The sequence below is a fragment of the Ictalurus furcatus genome, chromosome 9 (assembly GCF_023375685.1).
Source record: "Ictalurus furcatus strain D&B chromosome 9, Billie_1.0, whole genome shotgun sequence".
Classification (NCBI taxonomy): domain Eukaryota; kingdom Metazoa; phylum Chordata; class Actinopteri; order Siluriformes; family Ictaluridae; genus Ictalurus; species Ictalurus furcatus.
In genome coordinates, this window is record NC_071263.1 from 6,797,895 (window position 1) to 6,815,487 (window position 17,593).

The following is a 17,593-nucleotide window of genomic DNA, read 5'->3' on the forward strand; positions in this document are numbered from 1 at the left end:
GAGGTATAAAAGGAAGCAAGAGGTATATATGCCAAATATAATCAGCCGTATAGAACCGAATACAACCATTTTTTGCACTCTTGTCAATGCACTTTTTACTGCACTTTTTAGTTGTAGTCTACAGAGTGTTACATTCTTTCAGCAGTCAGTTGTAGGCCTAACATAGGATATTCAAGATGGGCTCAAAGATGACCACATCAAAATATTTTTATTTTACTCATTTATTTATTTAAAGTTATATTGTGCCTTGTTGGTAGCCTATGCCTGCTGGAATGAAAAAAAATTCAGTGTTAAATAAATATTTTGAAATTGTAGTTTTTGTAATTTGATTTTTTCTTTGAAAAGCAAGACAAAATAGTAAAAAGCACATTTTGACTATTTAATTTATGCAATGGTGAAAAAAAAAAAGGCAAAATAAATGGAAAAAACGCAAAAAACGTGTTCGGTATTCGGCCTTGGCCGAGTTTTTCATTATATTCGGTTTCGGCTTCAGCCAAGAATTTTCATTTTGGTGCATCCCTACTTTTGACTCTCTTCATAGTTCGTTGATGTGCAGTAGCGAGTAGTCCACTTGGGTTCACAACTGCATTCCTGCACCATTCGTTGTTTATGTAAACACGCAGACCACCACCGCAAGTCTTACCGGACAGTGCTGCTCTCCTGTCATTGTGATGTGCGGTTAGCCTGGCTGTTGTTGAGCCTTGTTTCTGTAAAAATGTAAACACTGCAGTCCCTCATTTCATGCTGGGTAGTTACTGCAGTGTTTAACATTTTTAGCTAACTTTTGTAGCTAACTAGCTGTAGACTGAATAAGTCCAGTTTATTATCGAGAGCAAAATTGGAGAGGAGAATGGATGGTAGAGCTCTACGGCTAGGGTTAGCCTAGTAGCATGGATGCCGGCTTGCTTTCTGCACCTCCGCTGCCTTGCATGCCATTTCTGGCACCTTATCTTCCGGTCAGCGGCATCAGGAAATACCACGGTCCCAGGGCCTGGTTCACGTAGTAGCCCAAGGTCACGTAGCTCATCTCACAGTCCATAGTTTATTCCTACTGAGCTTTGTGATTCAATGTTCATCAGAGTTTGGCGATGATAGACATGTACAACGTTGTTTCCGATGTACGTTGTTTCCGATCTGTTTAAAAGTTTCCCAATTGGTGTAAGCTGCAAGTAGCATGCACATATTAATGGAACTGAAGTGACCGCTGCATGCTATCGCGCCGCCATCTTGGATTGATCATTTTATGCCGTTTTTGAACTAATATTATCTGTGGCTTTTTCCCAGGTTGCTTTTAACAGAGTGGCTCGAGGCATGCTCCACCAGGACCACATCACTTTTGCCATGCTGCTGGCCAGGATAAACCTGAAAGGAATAACCAGGTAACCAATGTATTGGACATATACATATTACCCTCACTTTTGTTTATGATTATACTCAAATATGTCACTTGTCTGTTGCTATACGGGTAACATAAAGTAACATGACTGTAATAAATATGTTCCCAATCCTGATTCTGCAGTATCCCTGGTCTTGCACCTGTTTTGATCCAAGCACACCTGATTTCTGGTTAAATAGTGGGTTCCATAATAATTAAAAATTAAAGTTTACAATTTTCCTTTTTGTAGTAAAAGTACTACAAAAAGGAAAATTGTAAACTTTAATTTTTAATTATTACAAACCAGTAACACCCAAGAATAAGCAGTTCCTTAGCTTTCATTTCTTCTTTTTGTTTGTCAACATCAGTGATATGGAACCAGTTTGGATTTTACACTAGACATGGCCCAAATAAGGGAGTGCAAAGGCACCTCATGAATTTCCTGTTGCATTTCAGTGAACCATCGTATGACCCAGAGTTCCAGCACTTCCTGCGTGAGAAGGAAATTGTCCTGACTGGCACAACTGTGCCTAAGGTGAAGGGCCTGACCACAGAGCAGAGCGAGGCCATGGTGCGCCTTAGCCACCTACCTGCTTTCAGAGACCTCGTGGTTAAAGTACAGGCTGATGAGGTGAGTCAGATTAAGGAGCAATGAAAGACACAAACTTTTAATGATTGAACAGTCAGGTCCATATATATTTGGACAGTTATTTTAGCTGTCTACCACAGTATCAGTCTTCGTTAATCCTTAAGTCTTAAAATGTCTTGAATTCCTTAATGTCAAAATAAGGCCTTAATTAGCATAAAAGTGTCTTATACTGCCCTCCATTAATATTGGCACCCTTGGTAAATATGAGCAAAGAAAGGTGTGAAAAATTTTGTTAAAAAAAAATTCACAAACATACTCTGCTCTCATGAATATCAAACAATTGCAAACACAGCACAGGTTTATCAAAAAAGAAAAATCTTTGTTAAATATAGGTGTGCAACAATTATTGGCACCCGTATGAATTCATATGAGAAAAATATATTTGAAGTATATTCGCATTGATAATTTTTTTTAGTATACCTGGGTGACTAGGAACAGAAAATTGTTCAACCATGACTTCCTGTTTCACAGGGGTTTAAATATGAGGTAACATCATAGGCCAAATTCCCTTAGTCATTCATAACAATGGGTTAGACCAAGGAATATATCTGTGATGTGCAGCAAAAGGTTGTTGAGCTTCACAAAATGGGAAGTGGCTATAAGAAAATAGCAAAAGCATTGAAAATGCCCATTTCCACCATCAGCGTAATAATTTAAGAAATTCCAGTCAACTGGAAATGTTATGAATCAACCTGGAATTGGATGTGTGTCTATATCGTCTCAATGCACTGTGAATAGGATGGTTCGAGTGGCCAAAAAATCTCTGCGGATCACAGCTGGAGAATTGCAGAAATTAGTTGCGTCTTAGGGTCAGAAAGTCTCCAAAACTACAATCCAAAGTCATCTACATCACCACAAGTTGTTTGGAAGGGTTTCAAGAAAAAAAAGCCTCTGGTCTCATTCAAAAACAATCTCAAGCGTCTTCATTTTGCCAGACACTACTGGAACTTTAAATGGGATCGGGTTCTATGGTCAGATGAAACCAAAATAGAGCTTTTTGGCAATAAACACCAGAGGTGGTTTTGGTGCACACACAGAGGTAGCCATATGGAAAAGTACCTCATGCCCACGGTTAAATATGGTTGTGGCTCTTTAATGTTTTGGGGCTGTTTTTCTGCCAGAGGACCCGGACATTTTGTTAGGATACATGACATCATGGACTATCAAATATCAACAGATATTAAATGAAAACCTGACTGCCTCTGCCAGGAAGCTTAAAATGGGCTGTGGTTGGATCTTCTAGCAGAACAATCAACACAAAAATGGTTTACTGACCACAAAATCAACGACCTGTCACTGTTTGAGCAAATGGTTCTCAAAAAGGATATTTGCTACCGTCTCCCATATACCTCTATAGAAGTTTACCCAGAAATGGAGGTATATGCATGAACACAACCCATTATAGCTGATCTGTTGTGTGGCATGATTGAAGTGACATGCAGGTCTTAGCATTTTTTGGGAATGTTTTGAATATGGTATTAAAAAAGTATTAAATTTGAAATGCTGATACCTGCAGATACCCTGAGTATACGGGAGTTGAAATTAAATCAAAGTGCAGACTTTAATTTGATAATATTTACATCCAAAAAGGATTAACGGAGTAGGAAGTACAGGACTTTTTACATAATAATGTGAAAAAATAAGTAAACGTTGGACAAGCAAACGTTTGATTATCTTTGAAACTGTGCCTGTTAATGAAGTTGATGTACTTGAACAAAACCACAAGGAACATTAGGTTTTTTTAACCATTTATTAAACAGAATTATCAATGGATGTGTTATTCTTCTGTGGAAAAAGTACACCCATGGCCTCAGAAGCTAGCATTGCCCCCTTTAGCAGAAATCACTTCTTGTATGTGTTTTGCATAATTGTCCTCCAGACTTTCTGAAATTTTTTTTTACCACTCTTCCATACAATATTCTTTCAGTTGCAAGATGTTTGAAGTTTTTCTTGCATGTACTGCCTGTTTCAAAACCCCCCACAACATTTCAATGGGATTAATTGAATGGGCTTTGACTAGGCCATTCCATAACCACCCATTTCTTCTTTTTGAGCCATTCCTTGGTGGATTTGCTAGTGTGCTTAAGATCATTATCCTGTTGAAAGGTCCACTTTCGGTTCAACTTTCGGATGGATGGCCTCTGGTTATCTTCAAGCACCAAATTTGTGAAATCTCCTAATTGTAGAAGCATGCACTTTGATACCAACAGCTGCAGGATGTACTAGCAGATCCTGTGATGAAATGTTGAGGTTCTTGGACACTTCTTCTTTTTGCATTGGACAGTCTGCTGAATTTGCTGAGATGGCCAGTCCTGGACAAATTGGCAGTAGTTTGAAATCTGTGCCACTTGTAGATTATTTTCCTTACAGTGGAATGATCATTTCAAGTAATTTGGAGATCTTTTTAAATCCCTTGCCAGACTCATAGGCATCCACAACCTTTTTCTGAAGGCCTTACAGAACTCTTTAGATCTTGGCATGATGACACCACACACCTCAATAGCAAAGGGAACACTAGATATGAGAGGGGTATAAATAAGACAGGTCCCACCTGCACTCCCTAAGCAGGTTCTGATCACTGGCACCCAATCTTGAACACCTGATTCAAATTATATGGATTTGAAGGCGTGATAAATGTATGGGTGTACTTACTTTTTCCATGTGACTGATCTGTTGTGAAAATTACTACAAAATGCCAATGTTGTGTTATTTGATAGTGTATCAACTTCGTTAATAGGCATTGTTTCAAAGGGGATCAAATGTTTGCTTGTCCAAAAAAAGCAACAGTTTCCATGGGGTGTACTTAATTTTTCATAAGACTATGGTTTATTAAGTGACCAAAAGTAATTGGACAATTGGCTGCTTGGCTGTTCCATGGCCAGATGTGTATTTCCTCATTGTTTTCCTTACAAGTAAGCAGAGATAAAAGGTCTAGAGCAGGGGTGTGCAATCTTATACGGAAAGGGCCGGTGTGGGTGAAGGTTTTCATTCCAACCAAGCAGAAGCCACACCTGATTCCACCGGTTTAATCAGTTGATCTTGGCTTTCAGTAGACTCTGGTGTGGCTTCTGCTTGGTTGGAATGAAAACCTGCACCAACACTGGCCCTTTCTGGGTAAGATTGGATACCCCTGGCCTAGAGTGTGGTACTTACATATGGAATCTGTTGCTGTTAACACTCAATATGAAGTCCAAAGAGCTGTCACTGACTAAGATCAACTTGTACAAGAATGATGGGAATAGAAGAGTACGAAGAAGGGAAGGAACTGCTCATGATCCGAAGCATACCAACTCCTCTTTTATGGTGTGACATGTATGGTTGACGTTGTAACTGCTTCCCTTGTGTTTATTGATGTGACTGCTGGCAAAAGTAACGGGATGATTGAACTGTATATGGCCGTATTATTTGCTCAGATTTAGCCAACTGCTTCAAAACTCATTGGATGGTGCTTTGCAGAAGACTGGGCACACAGGGGAACACACATCAAGAACACACATTAAGTTAAAGCTGAAAGTCTGCACTTTGAGGTTATACTCATTTAATTTCTACCCCAATATTCTGTAGTTGCGGCTGAAGAAATTATTTTCAGTGTTTAAATATTTATGGACCTGACTGTTTTAGAGGGTAATGCATGGAGAATGGGTTGTATTCTGTTGTTGTCAGAATGGGTTGTAATCAGGTTTGTAATTTGTGTTCCAGCAATTCTTCATGTGGGTAGAGAGTAACTCCCCTGAGCTCTCTGCACCATACCTCTGGGCAGAGGACAAAACAACCAGTAAGTTGTAGTAGCATAACTAACTAGTAACTTATTTCAGATAAACCTAACAGATGTTTTAAGCTTGTGTTTGTGTTTTTAAGCACCCATTGGTCAAGCTGTGCACCAGCTGCTGCTAATTCAGGCATTCCGACCGGATCGTCTGCTAGCAATGTCCTCCATCTTTGTGGCCAAGGTCTTGGGAGAGAGTTTCATGTCCATTATTGAGCAGCCACTGGACTTGGCCAACATTGTGGACAGTGAGGTAGAGACTGGCCTTGAAGACTATATTCATGCTAATTCCTAAATTAGTTCCATATTTTGAAAATGTTTACAGCTTTTCCTTACTGCTGAAATATCTGTAAGCCCTCATAATTGTGAGTCAGAGTGCCTGTGATCTACATAATGAATCTTTTCTAGGTGAAGCCAGGAACCCCAGTGCTTATGTGCTCTGTGCCTGGTTATGATGCCAGCGGCTTGGTCAGAGACTTGGCTGCTGAGCAGAACAAACATATTACCTCCATCTCCATTGGTAAGAAGTCAGACTCCTACATGTAGTCTTAATGGTCTTAAAAAGATGAACAATACATCAACTTTATTTTTCTGCACAGGTTCTGCTGAGGGCTTCAACAAGGCTGACAGGGACATTAACACAGCAGTCAAGTCTGGAAGGTGGGTAAGACCTCTAGTGGTCAGATTTCTGAGATTTAGGGGTATTCAGATGTCATGATGTATTTATTGGAGGAGACTTCAAATTACTTCTGTAAGTTGCTCTGGATAAGGGCGTCTGCCAAATGCCGTAAATGTAAAATGTCTGCACCACAGTGAGTCTAATCACAGAGAGCTATTATCCTCTGAAGGCTTAAACATGAGTGCTTCTTTTTGTGTTGTCAAATAGATGGGTGATGTTGGAGAATGTACACCTGGCTCCTGGTTGGCTCATGCAGCTGGAGAAAAAGCTGCACTCCATGCAGCCTCATGCCAGCTTCCGTCTCTTCCTCACCATGGAGATCAACCCCAAGGTCACCCATGCTGCAGTCTATGTCCAACTACAATTTTGTACTTAATTAGTTTAAAAATGGCTTGGAACTCCATCATTGGTTAATTAAATAGATTTAAGATAAGTTTAAGATAAGCCAATAATCGTACAAAATATGATGGTCTGTTATCTGAATTATTTCACCACATTTGATTCTGTGAACTGCTTGCATTTAACAAATTGTTCAGCACTGGAAAATCAAAGCTTAGCGATACTTGAACTTTACTTGGGAACACAGAATTTGACAACTTGTGTCTTCTGCAGGTTCCTGTGAACCTGTTGCGTGCTGGTCGTATCTTTGTCTTTGAGCCCCCTCCTGGTGTGAAGGCCAACATGCTGAGGACTTTCAGCAGTATTCCTGTGGCTCGCATGTGCAAGGTGAAGACTGAGTTCAAACAAAATTATTTTATTTATTTTTTCATCTTTGCTTTTTTTTTTTTTGTTTTTAGTTTACTAGTTTTGGTTTAGATATAAGCCTTAGTTACTAAGCAACCATACACTCTGTTGTAGGCTCCTAATGAGCGTGCACGGCTGTACTTTCTCCTGGCCTGGTTCCATGCAGTCATCCAGGAACGTCTCCGTTATGCACCCCTTGGCTGGTCCAAGAAGTATGAGTTTGGAGAGTCTGACCTGCGCTCGGCCTGTGACACTATCGACACTTGGCTGGATGACACTGCTAAGGTCTGAAATAATTTAAATCTTGGTTTTGTGTCTGAGTTCACATGTTTATTGGAGTTGGCTAAATAAAACTCTAATACACAAAAAGCATTTTTTAAAATAACATCCATGTTCATGGTTATTCAAAAGCCCAAAACCATTATGTATGAGTATTTCTGTGTAAAGTTAATAGAAAATACACAATAAGGAATTTCTGAACATTATTTTTTGCACTTTTTGACTGTAACAGGGTCGACAAAACATCTCTCCTGACAAGATACCATGGGCAGCACTGAAGACTCTGATGGCCCAGTCTATATATGGAGGCCGTATCGATAATGAATTTGACCAGCGCCTTCTAAACACTTTTCTGGAGCGCATCTTTACCACTGGCAGCTTCGACAGCGAATTCAAGCTGGCTCTCAAAGTGGATGGCCACAAGGATATTAAAATGCCAGATGGTATTCGGTCAGTGAAAAATAAGATCTGCTACATACGATTAGAACACTTTGAGGGGTTGGCCCCTTTCTGTTCCTTTTATTATAACCTTCAGAATTAATAACATGTTTTTGTTCTGCAGACGTGAAGAGTTCATGCACTGGGTGGAGATGCTCCCAGATACTCAAACTCCATCTTGGTTGGGTTTGCCAAGCAATGCTGAGAAGGTTCTTCTCACCACTCAGGGTGCGGTTATCCATCCCCTGTCTCTGTCTTTCATGCCTGTCCTTTGTCTTTCATGTCCTCTTTCTGATTGCCATGGATACATATTTTGTCTCATGTCTCCTCTATTAATAATGATTATCCTCTTCAAAGTGCTTTCTCTAATAGATTCTGTCAGCATCCACTGGGCCTTAAACAGATCAAACATATTACACAGGATTTGTTTCCATGGTGTGCCCTGAGCTGAATACACAGTCTCACATGTCTATGATCTCCGGCAGCTCATACTGACTGACTCACTTTTGTTGTAAACTATATGGCTAAAGTTTGTAGACACCTGACCATCACACCCATATGTACTTTTTGAACAACCCATTCCAGATTAAGTTCTCCCTTTGCTATTTTAACAACCTTCACTCTTCTGGGAAGGCTTTCCACTAGATTTTGGAGAGTGGCTGTGGGGATTTTTCACATTCAGCCACGAAAGCATTAGCGAGGTCAGGCACTGACATTGGGCGAGAAAACCTGGGGTACAGTCGGTGTTCCAGTTCATCCCAAAGGTGTTCAGTGGGGTTGAGGTCAGGGCTATGTGCAGGCCACTCGAGTTCTTCCACCCCAACCTTGGCGAAACTCCTTCAGGGAGCTTGCTTTGTGCACAGGGGCACTGTCATATTGGAACAGGTTTGGGCTAGGCCCCTTGGTTCACTGAAGGGAAAGTGTAATGCTAAAAAATACTGTGTGCTTACAACTTTGTGGCAACAGTTTTTGGGAAGGCCCACATATGGGTGTGATGGTCAGGTGTCCACAAACGTTTGGCCATATAGTGCATCTTTTTAATCTATTCATTGAAAATATGGATAATAGATCTTTATACCACACAACAGGAAGAGTCCATGAGTTGAACTCTGACCATACACATAGAGCGTGTGTGTCTTGCTGAGGGCTGGGCTGTGTCCTGACCCTCCAGCAGCTGTATTTCACTGCCATCATGTCAACACATTCTAGCTTCTATCCCCTTTGCATTTTTTTTGTCAAACCTATTTAAAGTTGTCACCCACTATGCATGACATCCCTGAAATATGCAATATGTGATGTCCCATTTGCCTGTTGGAGACGAGCTGCATGCACCTTTTTGCCTAAAAGTTTTTATTAACTGGGTTTGGAGTAAAAGCAAATGATCCCTGAAAATTTGTTAGCCACCATCTATATTTTCCCTCCTTCCTTTATTCCCATTGGGGTGATTCTGGTTCCATCCATTTTTGTTCTTTGTTCCACCTCCGCCACCCTCTGCCATGGTCCTGCTTCCCTTCCCTGCTCTCCCCAGGCACAGACATGATGAGTAAGCTGCTGAAAATGCAGATGTTGGAGGATGAGGACGACCTAGCCTACGAGACGGAGAAGAAACAGCGTACACCGTCATCCTCAGATGCCCAACCGGCATGGATGAGGACACTGCACAGTACTGCATGCAACTGGCTACAGCTTATCCCGCTGTCTGTCAATCCACTTAAACGTACCGTGGAGAACATCAAGGTGGGTTCTGGAATGCCACTGTCCTTAAATTGTAATAATTACAGTGGTGGCTTGTCCATTGGAGAACCATTGATACCAGCATTCAAGAAATGTTAATCTTTGTATAGTCAAAGTCCAAAAAAAATCTGTTGAAATACTAATTACCTCTTGAGTGACCAATGATTTTACGAAATGTTGTTATAATCCAATGTTCCATTGATTTGGTGTTCCACAGTCAGGGGACAGCACATTCACTGTCCACTTAGCTTCCATAGAGCTATTATTGCATCCAGTCATCAAAAATGGGACCTACAACAAGCACTAATAGAGACCCACTGGCACAAGAATTGTGCTGCCCCATGCTCTGCAGAGGAGGAGTAGTAGACAGAACAGTTAATTGGGTTGCCAGGTTGTTCTAATTTAAAAATACTCTATGGTCTCCATGATCTTGTTGTATAGCATATACACTCACCGTCCACTTCGTTAGGTACACCTGCACATTCATGCAGTAATCAGCAAATAATTTGAAAGCAGCACAATGCAAAAGATACACGTCAAGAACTTCAGTTAATGTTCACATCAAATATCAGCAAGTCCACCAGCAAGTCGTAAAACAGGGGTGCCCAAACTTTTGGGCAAACGACTCCAAATGGACATTATAATTTTTAATTTGTAATTTAGGACTTCTGTAACATTTAAACATTTTATTACGTCAGTAACATATTTATGTGCAATGCAAGTGACTAAAAACCAAAGGAATATGGGAAGTATTATGTTGTAGAACAACAATCCACACTAGGGTGGAGTGATACATATCCATGTGAAACAGAGGAGTCTGGTTTACACTTGATGCATGACATTGTGTGCACATGCAGAAGTGGCAGCAACAAGAGCGACATTATACACATACTCTTCTGCATGCCTTATGTGCATGTAGAGGATTAAGTGTGGCATTCGCTAGATTATCAGAGCCAAAACATCCCTGTCTGTCAGTTCCAAAGTCAAACTGCTAAATGTTTAAAGATTTCATGTAGTCACAATAAACAGACTGAGAAGCTGATAGTTGTCATCAGCTGCATCTCAAATCAAAAACTGATCTTACATTCAAAAGTATTTACTAATTTAGAAAATACTTTCAGTTGGTTTGAAGGTTAAATTAGAGGTTTGTAAAATTCAGCAGTAACTAATAGGAAAACACAAGTTTATGATTTGATGAATGATGTGACTTAATGAATGACAACTAGTTAAAATTGGTAACAAAACAACAAAAAAACCCAACAACTTCAAACTGTCTTATTTGTAGCCATAAACTAATCATCTAAGCTTAAGCATTTAAAAGTAATTGTTTCCATTCAGTCATGTTAGTTGCTTATCCAGACCTTTGCATGCAAGGGATTTTACAACTAGACCTTTACAAATGTTGGTCTAATACCCCTGGTCTAGAAGACTAATATCAAAAATTGTTTGTGAACAGATTGTCTAATAAATTGGTCTGTAATAATAAACACTGTTTTAAAAACCCAAGCAACACTGCTGTGCCTGATGCACTTGTACCAGCGCCCAACCCCATGCTGACATCATTGTTGCAATGAAATTGATCCATTTCATTAATTATTAGAAATGTATGTCATGTGTTTTAATTATTTGGTTGACAGTGTAGTAAAAGATACGGCTGCTGTTGGTTCCATATGGTTTCACAATACAGATCCTATAATGAAAGGTGGAGTAATGTTGAACGCATGCATTTCAACAGTTTATAGTTAGAGTAAATGTTGTGGAATGTCAAAGAGACAAGTTTAGTTCCTGTTTACTCCTCTGTCCAGAAGACTTTCCCATGTTGGGAAACTTTGCAAAGCACCGTAGAACTTTTTTTTAAATTCATTTTTTATTGGTCTTAGGTTATCTGGAGCATCCGCCATACAAGTGCCTGTGTATGAACTGTTACTATAGGAAGAATAAAGTGCATTAATGTAAACCTATTTTTCATGTAACAGCTGGATGTACTGTCTGAAATGTGCAGTGGCATAAATGATTAAAACTTTGTGTGTGTACATGGTTAATTTGGACACTACATTATTTCCATTGCCATTCCAACTATAGGATCCTCTGTTCCGTTTCTTTGAGAGAGAGGTAAAGATGGGCGCTCAGATGTTGCACGATGTGCGTCAGGACCTCACTGACGTTGTTCAGGTGTGTGAGGGCAAAAAGAAGCAGACCAACGTTCTACGAACACTAATCAACGACCTTGTCAAAGGTGGGTTAAAAGTGCTAGAGCCATTCTTATTAAAAATTCTTAATCATTGTAGACATGTAAAATTAGTTTAAAAATTTAAATGATTATAACTAGGCCTGTGAATATCATGAAATTTGAGTGTCATACAAATAATTGCAATTAAGGTGTCATTTTTGTAGGAGCCTTGTCAATGCTAATTTAAAGTCAACAATTCTGTTGCTGTATAATTTGTGCAACACTGTTACCCTAGATTGTGACAGTAAATGAAAAAAATCTCTCTTGAGACTTTCAGTGCTCTAACAGTTTATCAGGGTGTATGAGGATTGGATTTTGTGTTGCTTTACTAACTTTTGTGACAAATGTGATTAAAACTGTCTTCCTCAGTTTGAATACTATGCATTTAATAAAACATGTTCTTGTTAACAGACCTGTCAGTTAAAATGATGTCTTAAATTAAGACTTGACAAGTGCACTTTTAATCACTAGTCTGGGGACAGGCACCGCAGGTGTGTAGGCACCTATTGTAATCGTTAGTCAGAAATATTACCGTATCAGATTGAGAGTTGCTATCTCAAACCCTCTAATGCCACCAACAGCTCATGTTTATGCTAATACATTTCGAACCTTAAGGGCTAGAAACAAAATTCTTTTTTCTTCTTGATTCCTTCCTGAATGCAACCTATGACTTCTTTTTTCGTCATGAAAAAAATTCCACCATTTTGAATTTTCTGAAAAACATATTGAGTTCAAGTTGATTAATCACAACGTTCTCAAATAACATGCAAATTAATTTAATGTTGAGCAATCATGACTTGAGGGTACCTGCACAGTTTTGGAACAGTGCCACTTAGTGCTCACAAGATGGAAAAAAGCATATTTTTGCTTTTCGGAACAATTTTCACCAAATTCATCTTCAGTTCATGCAATAAAACTGAACTGTCAGTCATGCTCTGATGCTTGCTTAGCTTCTTACAAGTCAGATTTTTTTTCTTAAATAGTTTTTATATTGGTTTTACTTTTTGAATGAATTCTTCGGTTTTCCCAGGCATTATGCCCCGTAGCTGGTACCGTTACACTGTCCCTGCATCCATGACTGTGATCCAGTGGGTGGCTGACTTCAGTGAACGCATCAAACAACTGCAGCAGATCTCACAGGGAGCAGCCAGTGGGGGTGCTAAAGAGCTGAAGGTGAACCCTTTAAACAACTAAACAAAGTACAGTCCTAAAGCAGTCATGAAATTACTTCCAAAAAATTAGTTTTCAAAATGTACAGTGATGTGTAAAAAATATTTGCTGATTTCTTCTGTTTTTGTGTATGTTTCATAAAAAAAATTTCAGAAATTAAAACAAAATCCACGATAAAACAAAGGCAACCTGAGTAAACACAAAATACAGTTTTTAAATCATAATGTTATTTATTGAAGCAAAATGTTATCCAATACCAACTGGGCCTGTGTGAAAATGTATTTTCCCCATAGTTACCAATTCCCCAATTCTATGAACTTGCATTCATAATGGTGTTCAGCTGGACTAGACACAACCAGGCCTGATTACTGCAATCAACAGCATGAAGTTGGTTAAAAGATCTTACTCTGTAACACAATGTTGAAATTGAAAGAAATTCCAGAAATTATGAGGAAGAAGATGATTGAAATACATCAGTCTAGGAAGGGTTACAAAGCTATTTCAAAGGCTCTGGGACTCCAAAGAACCACAGTGAGGGCCATTATCTCCAAATGGAAAAACTTGCACAGTGGTGAACCTTCCCAGAAATGGTCGACCTTCCAAAATTCCTCCAAAAGCACAGCAACTACTCATCCGGGAAGTCACAAAAGAGCCAAGAACAACATCAAAGGACCTACAGGTCTCTCTTGTATCAATAAAGGTCACTGTCCATGACTCAACTATCAGAAAGACACGGGGGAAAAATGGCATCCATGGAAGAGTGGCAAGGTGAAAACCACTGCTAACCCAGAAAAACATCAAGGCTTGTCTGAATTTTTCCAAAACACACCTTGATGAACCTCAAACCTTTTGGAAGAATGTTCTGTGGATTGATGATTCGTAGTTGGAACTATTTGTAAGACGGGGTCTCGTTACATCTGGCATAAACCAAACACAGAATTCCACAAAAAGAACATCATACCTACGGCCAAGCATGGTGGTGGAAGTGTGGTGGTGCAGGGATGCTTTGCTGCTTCAGGGTCTGGGCAACTTATAATAATTGAGGGAAACATGAATTCTGTTCTCTACCAGAAAATCCTAAAGGAGAATGTCCGGTCTTCAGTCCATAAGTGCAACTGGATTATGCAGCAATACAATGATCCAAAGCATAGGAGTAAGTCCTAGTCTTAGAAATAAGTGAAAGACTGATCTCCAGTTACCAGAAGCATTTGGTTGCAGTTATTGCTTCTAAAGGTGGCACAACCAGATTTTAAGTTTAAGGGGGCAATTAGTTTTTCATATTGGTGATGGGTGTGAGATAATGAAAATGCAACCAGCTACTCAAAGACTGGCCACTATTCTAGATAACCACAGATTCACATGATGGTAATTAGTAGTCAACGTATCTAGATGTTCAGAATTTGTCCAGATCAGAAGATCATAGGTTCACTCGCTGAAGCCAAAAGTTGGATTATGACAGTGAGATAACACAAGGTGCAGAGATTAGTTTAACTGCATATATTAAATGCAATGCACAATAAGTGCAATGGCAAAGTAATAAAATGGAAAAGTGGGATCCCAAATATACAAAACAAGAAAAGTATCAAAATAATAAAAGATCAGTACAGTTGTGAGTGCACTCAAATTAGACTAGACCTGGGTCTGTTAAAATAAAAGTTCAGTCCATCGATTGCACCGATATTGGATTAATGCAAGGTGGGTGTCTTCCTTCAGGGAAAGCAAGTGTCAGGGTGCACACAGTTCTACCTGACCCCTTGGGCCAAGGGGAAATAGATCAAGGCTCTCTGGCTCAGTGTCTCTAGGTTGCAACCTCCTAGCTACAACCATGCTCTATATCAAGTGGGGTTGGCTCGACATCCAGTACTGGAACAGTTTCTCCAAGGATCTCCAGAATCTCTACCTCCAGTCCGGACTCCACTAGTAACCGCGATCACTCAGTATCTGAATCCAACAATAAAACCTGACCAGTGCAATGGAACGGCACGTTAGCTTGAGCATGCCTTCTAAAATAGGTTCTCTTGTGGTATTCCACACTGTTAGTAGTTTACACCCATAACAGAAAGTAGGTATCAATACACCGCTACGATGATTCAGTTACCACTGGCATCACTTCCCATCTCCCTCGCTAGCGTGGACGGCTGAGAGGCGGGCCTAACCATTCTATTGGCTAGGATGTAGTAACACTCAACCTTACAGGCTAATGTCCCAATAACAATATGCCCTCTTATTGGATGATAAAGGTTCACAAGCAATCTTTTCAGCATAACGAGTTTTTATATAGTTATCACATAAAATGTATAATCACTTGTACATAAACATTTTATTGCATATTTATTTCACTCAGGACTTATTTATTAATTTTACTTATTACCTATTTTACCTCTGGGTTACAAAAACTTTAAACTTGTGGGAGATTTTTTCTAATTAGGTGAGAATCATATTTGATTCTGGGCATATAACATGATTTTCCAAACCCATTAAAACACATTAGGCAGGTTGAATCCTGGCACTAGCTTTCTGTGCTATGTGTATTGTTTTATTTTCTTCCTGGTGAGAGAGAGGGAACCTGGATCACAAGCTTCTTGTTTCAAATGTGGTATCCAAGGCCCCCAGAAGGGCAACAGATAACTTTTATACATTTATTTAATACAAGAGAGATCCATAAAATGTTATTTATATAATGCTTTTAACAATGGATACTCAGCTGCTTTACAGAAATCTGGATGTGGATTCATTGAGGGCTTTGAATCATTTCTCAAATCCTTTCACAGCAACACAGAGCCTAACATATACCTAATTTAAAATGCCAATGAAATCAAATTTGGTATTTTAGAGCCTTTTGTGGACAGAAATAATCCAGTATATATCAAAAGTGACAGTGTTGTCAATATTAATAGTAATTTATCATTTCCAAGAAAACACTTCTGTAATTTGAATCTTTCTTGATATATTTATTTTATGGTGTTGAATGAAACTATACACCTCTGATAATGGCGTTAAAGTTGGAAGAAGTTAATATTAAGTTTAGGTGTACTAATGGACCATATTTTAATTATACACTGTAGTGTAATTGAACCCAAACAAACATGAAATTAACTTGTGCTTTCATTTGCAGGTGAAACTTGCAAACACACCACACACAAGTACTTTAACGCTAATGATGTTTAACATATATATATATATATATATAATATTTATTTATTTTTTTAGAATATCCATGTGAACCTGGGAAGCCTGTTTGTGCCAGAGGCCTATATCACTGCAACTCGTCAGTATGTGGCTCAAGTCAACAGCTGGTCTCTGGAGGAACTCGCTCTGGAGGTCAATGTCACCTCAGCACAGGGAGCAGCACTTGACGCCTGCAGCTTTGGCATCAAGGGTGAGTAAATCCAGTACTAGCTTCCTAGATGGCGGACACATTTTCAGTGAGGAATATTTTCTACTGTGCTGCTCACAATGGAACTTCATCTGACATAAGATCATTTGCCTCCTCTTTTCAACATGGTGTATCGTGCTTGTAACTCGAGTGAGTTATGATCTCCATTTCTGTTATAGGCCTGAAGCTGCAGGGAGCTACCTGCACCAACAACAAGCTCTCTCTATCCACAACCATCTCCACTGAGCTGCCTCTCACACAGCTGCAATGGTTGAAGCAAAGCAATGTGGAAAAGAGGAACATGGTAAGGCCTCAATTATTCATTTTTCACTTGTGATTAAGCATACATGTGTATATTAACTTGAACAGCTTACCTCATTGTAAAATGGCTTCATTTATTCTTTGTCTTCAGGTCACCCTGCCAGTGTACCTGAACTTCACTCGTACAGATCTTATCTTTACAGTGGACTTCGACATCGCCACAAAAGAAGACCCACACAATTTCTACGAGCGTGGTGTGGCTGTCCTCTGTACTGAGTAGATAATTGCTTAGCTTTAAGTGTTGTTAAATGTAATTCCTAATCGTCTCCTATTCATTTATGATTCTTCATAGTTTGGTAGGTAACTACTTTGAATGTGCATTGCAAATGTAACAATTTATTAGAAAGTCCAAGGAAACCAGAGATTAGAAAGTCAAGGAAATGTTGATAAATGGATTATTCACTGATGGGAGATTGGAAAGCTGATGGGGTTTTTAAAAGAAGGAAGCTGTATGTGTTTTAAGACAGAATAATGAATGTTGATTAAAGTTTTTTCAAGTTGTTTGCTTTCTTTTGGTTTATTTTCATAATTTAAAAAATTCTGTGTTGGAGTGGACTTCGGGTTAGAACAATTTTCTGGGTTAAAGAATTCTGTCAGAGGAAGCGAGTTTTGGAATTAGCTTGAACATGTACTCAATGTTTAATGTCTGCATACTCGTATTGAAGTCTTAATAAAATACATAACCTGTCTGTTATACTATTTTTATTTGCTCACTCTGCTAAATAACTGTTACACTGAGAATGTAAGACTGACATCAAAATAAAATAATGTCTTCATAATTTATTGTAATTATTGTTCATAGTGGCTGCTTAACAACTATTTTGTGCCTATA

At 39.1% G+C, this 17,593-nt stretch overlaps 1 protein-coding gene across 2 annotated transcripts in view; it reads left to right on the top strand.

Annotated features, from left to right (window-relative positions):
• dync1h1 (dynein, cytoplasmic 1, heavy chain 1) overlaps positions 1-17,450 on the top strand; it is an 83,114-nt gene extending 65,664 nt beyond the window's left edge. For both annotated transcript variants that reach the window (XM_053633303.1, XM_053633302.1), the window contains exons 62-78: positions 1,285-1,379; positions 1,832-2,006; positions 5,724-5,799; positions 5,883-6,043; positions 6,199-6,310; positions 6,390-6,450; positions 6,677-6,800; positions 7,082-7,195; positions 7,328-7,498; positions 7,725-7,942; positions 8,055-8,158; positions 9,459-9,667; positions 11,747-11,900; positions 12,925-13,067; positions 16,275-16,443; positions 16,620-16,744; positions 16,853-17,450. In XM_053633303.1, coding sequence (XP_053489278.1) covers positions 1,285-1,379; positions 1,832-2,006; positions 5,724-5,799; positions 5,883-6,043; positions 6,199-6,310; positions 6,390-6,450; positions 6,677-6,800; positions 7,082-7,195; positions 7,328-7,498; positions 7,725-7,942; positions 8,055-8,158; positions 9,459-9,667; positions 11,747-11,900; positions 12,925-13,067; positions 16,275-16,443; positions 16,620-16,744; positions 16,853-16,981 — 2,340 coding nt within the window. In that variant the 3' untranslated portion in view covers positions 16,982-17,450. The remainder of the gene's footprint in view (positions 1-1,284; positions 1,380-1,831; positions 2,007-5,723; positions 5,800-5,882; positions 6,044-6,198; positions 6,311-6,389; positions 6,451-6,676; positions 6,801-7,081; positions 7,196-7,327; positions 7,499-7,724; positions 7,943-8,054; positions 8,159-9,458; positions 9,668-11,746; positions 11,901-12,924; positions 13,068-16,274; positions 16,444-16,619; positions 16,745-16,852) is intronic.
• The last annotated feature ends 143 nt before the right edge of the window (positions 17,451-17,593 follow it).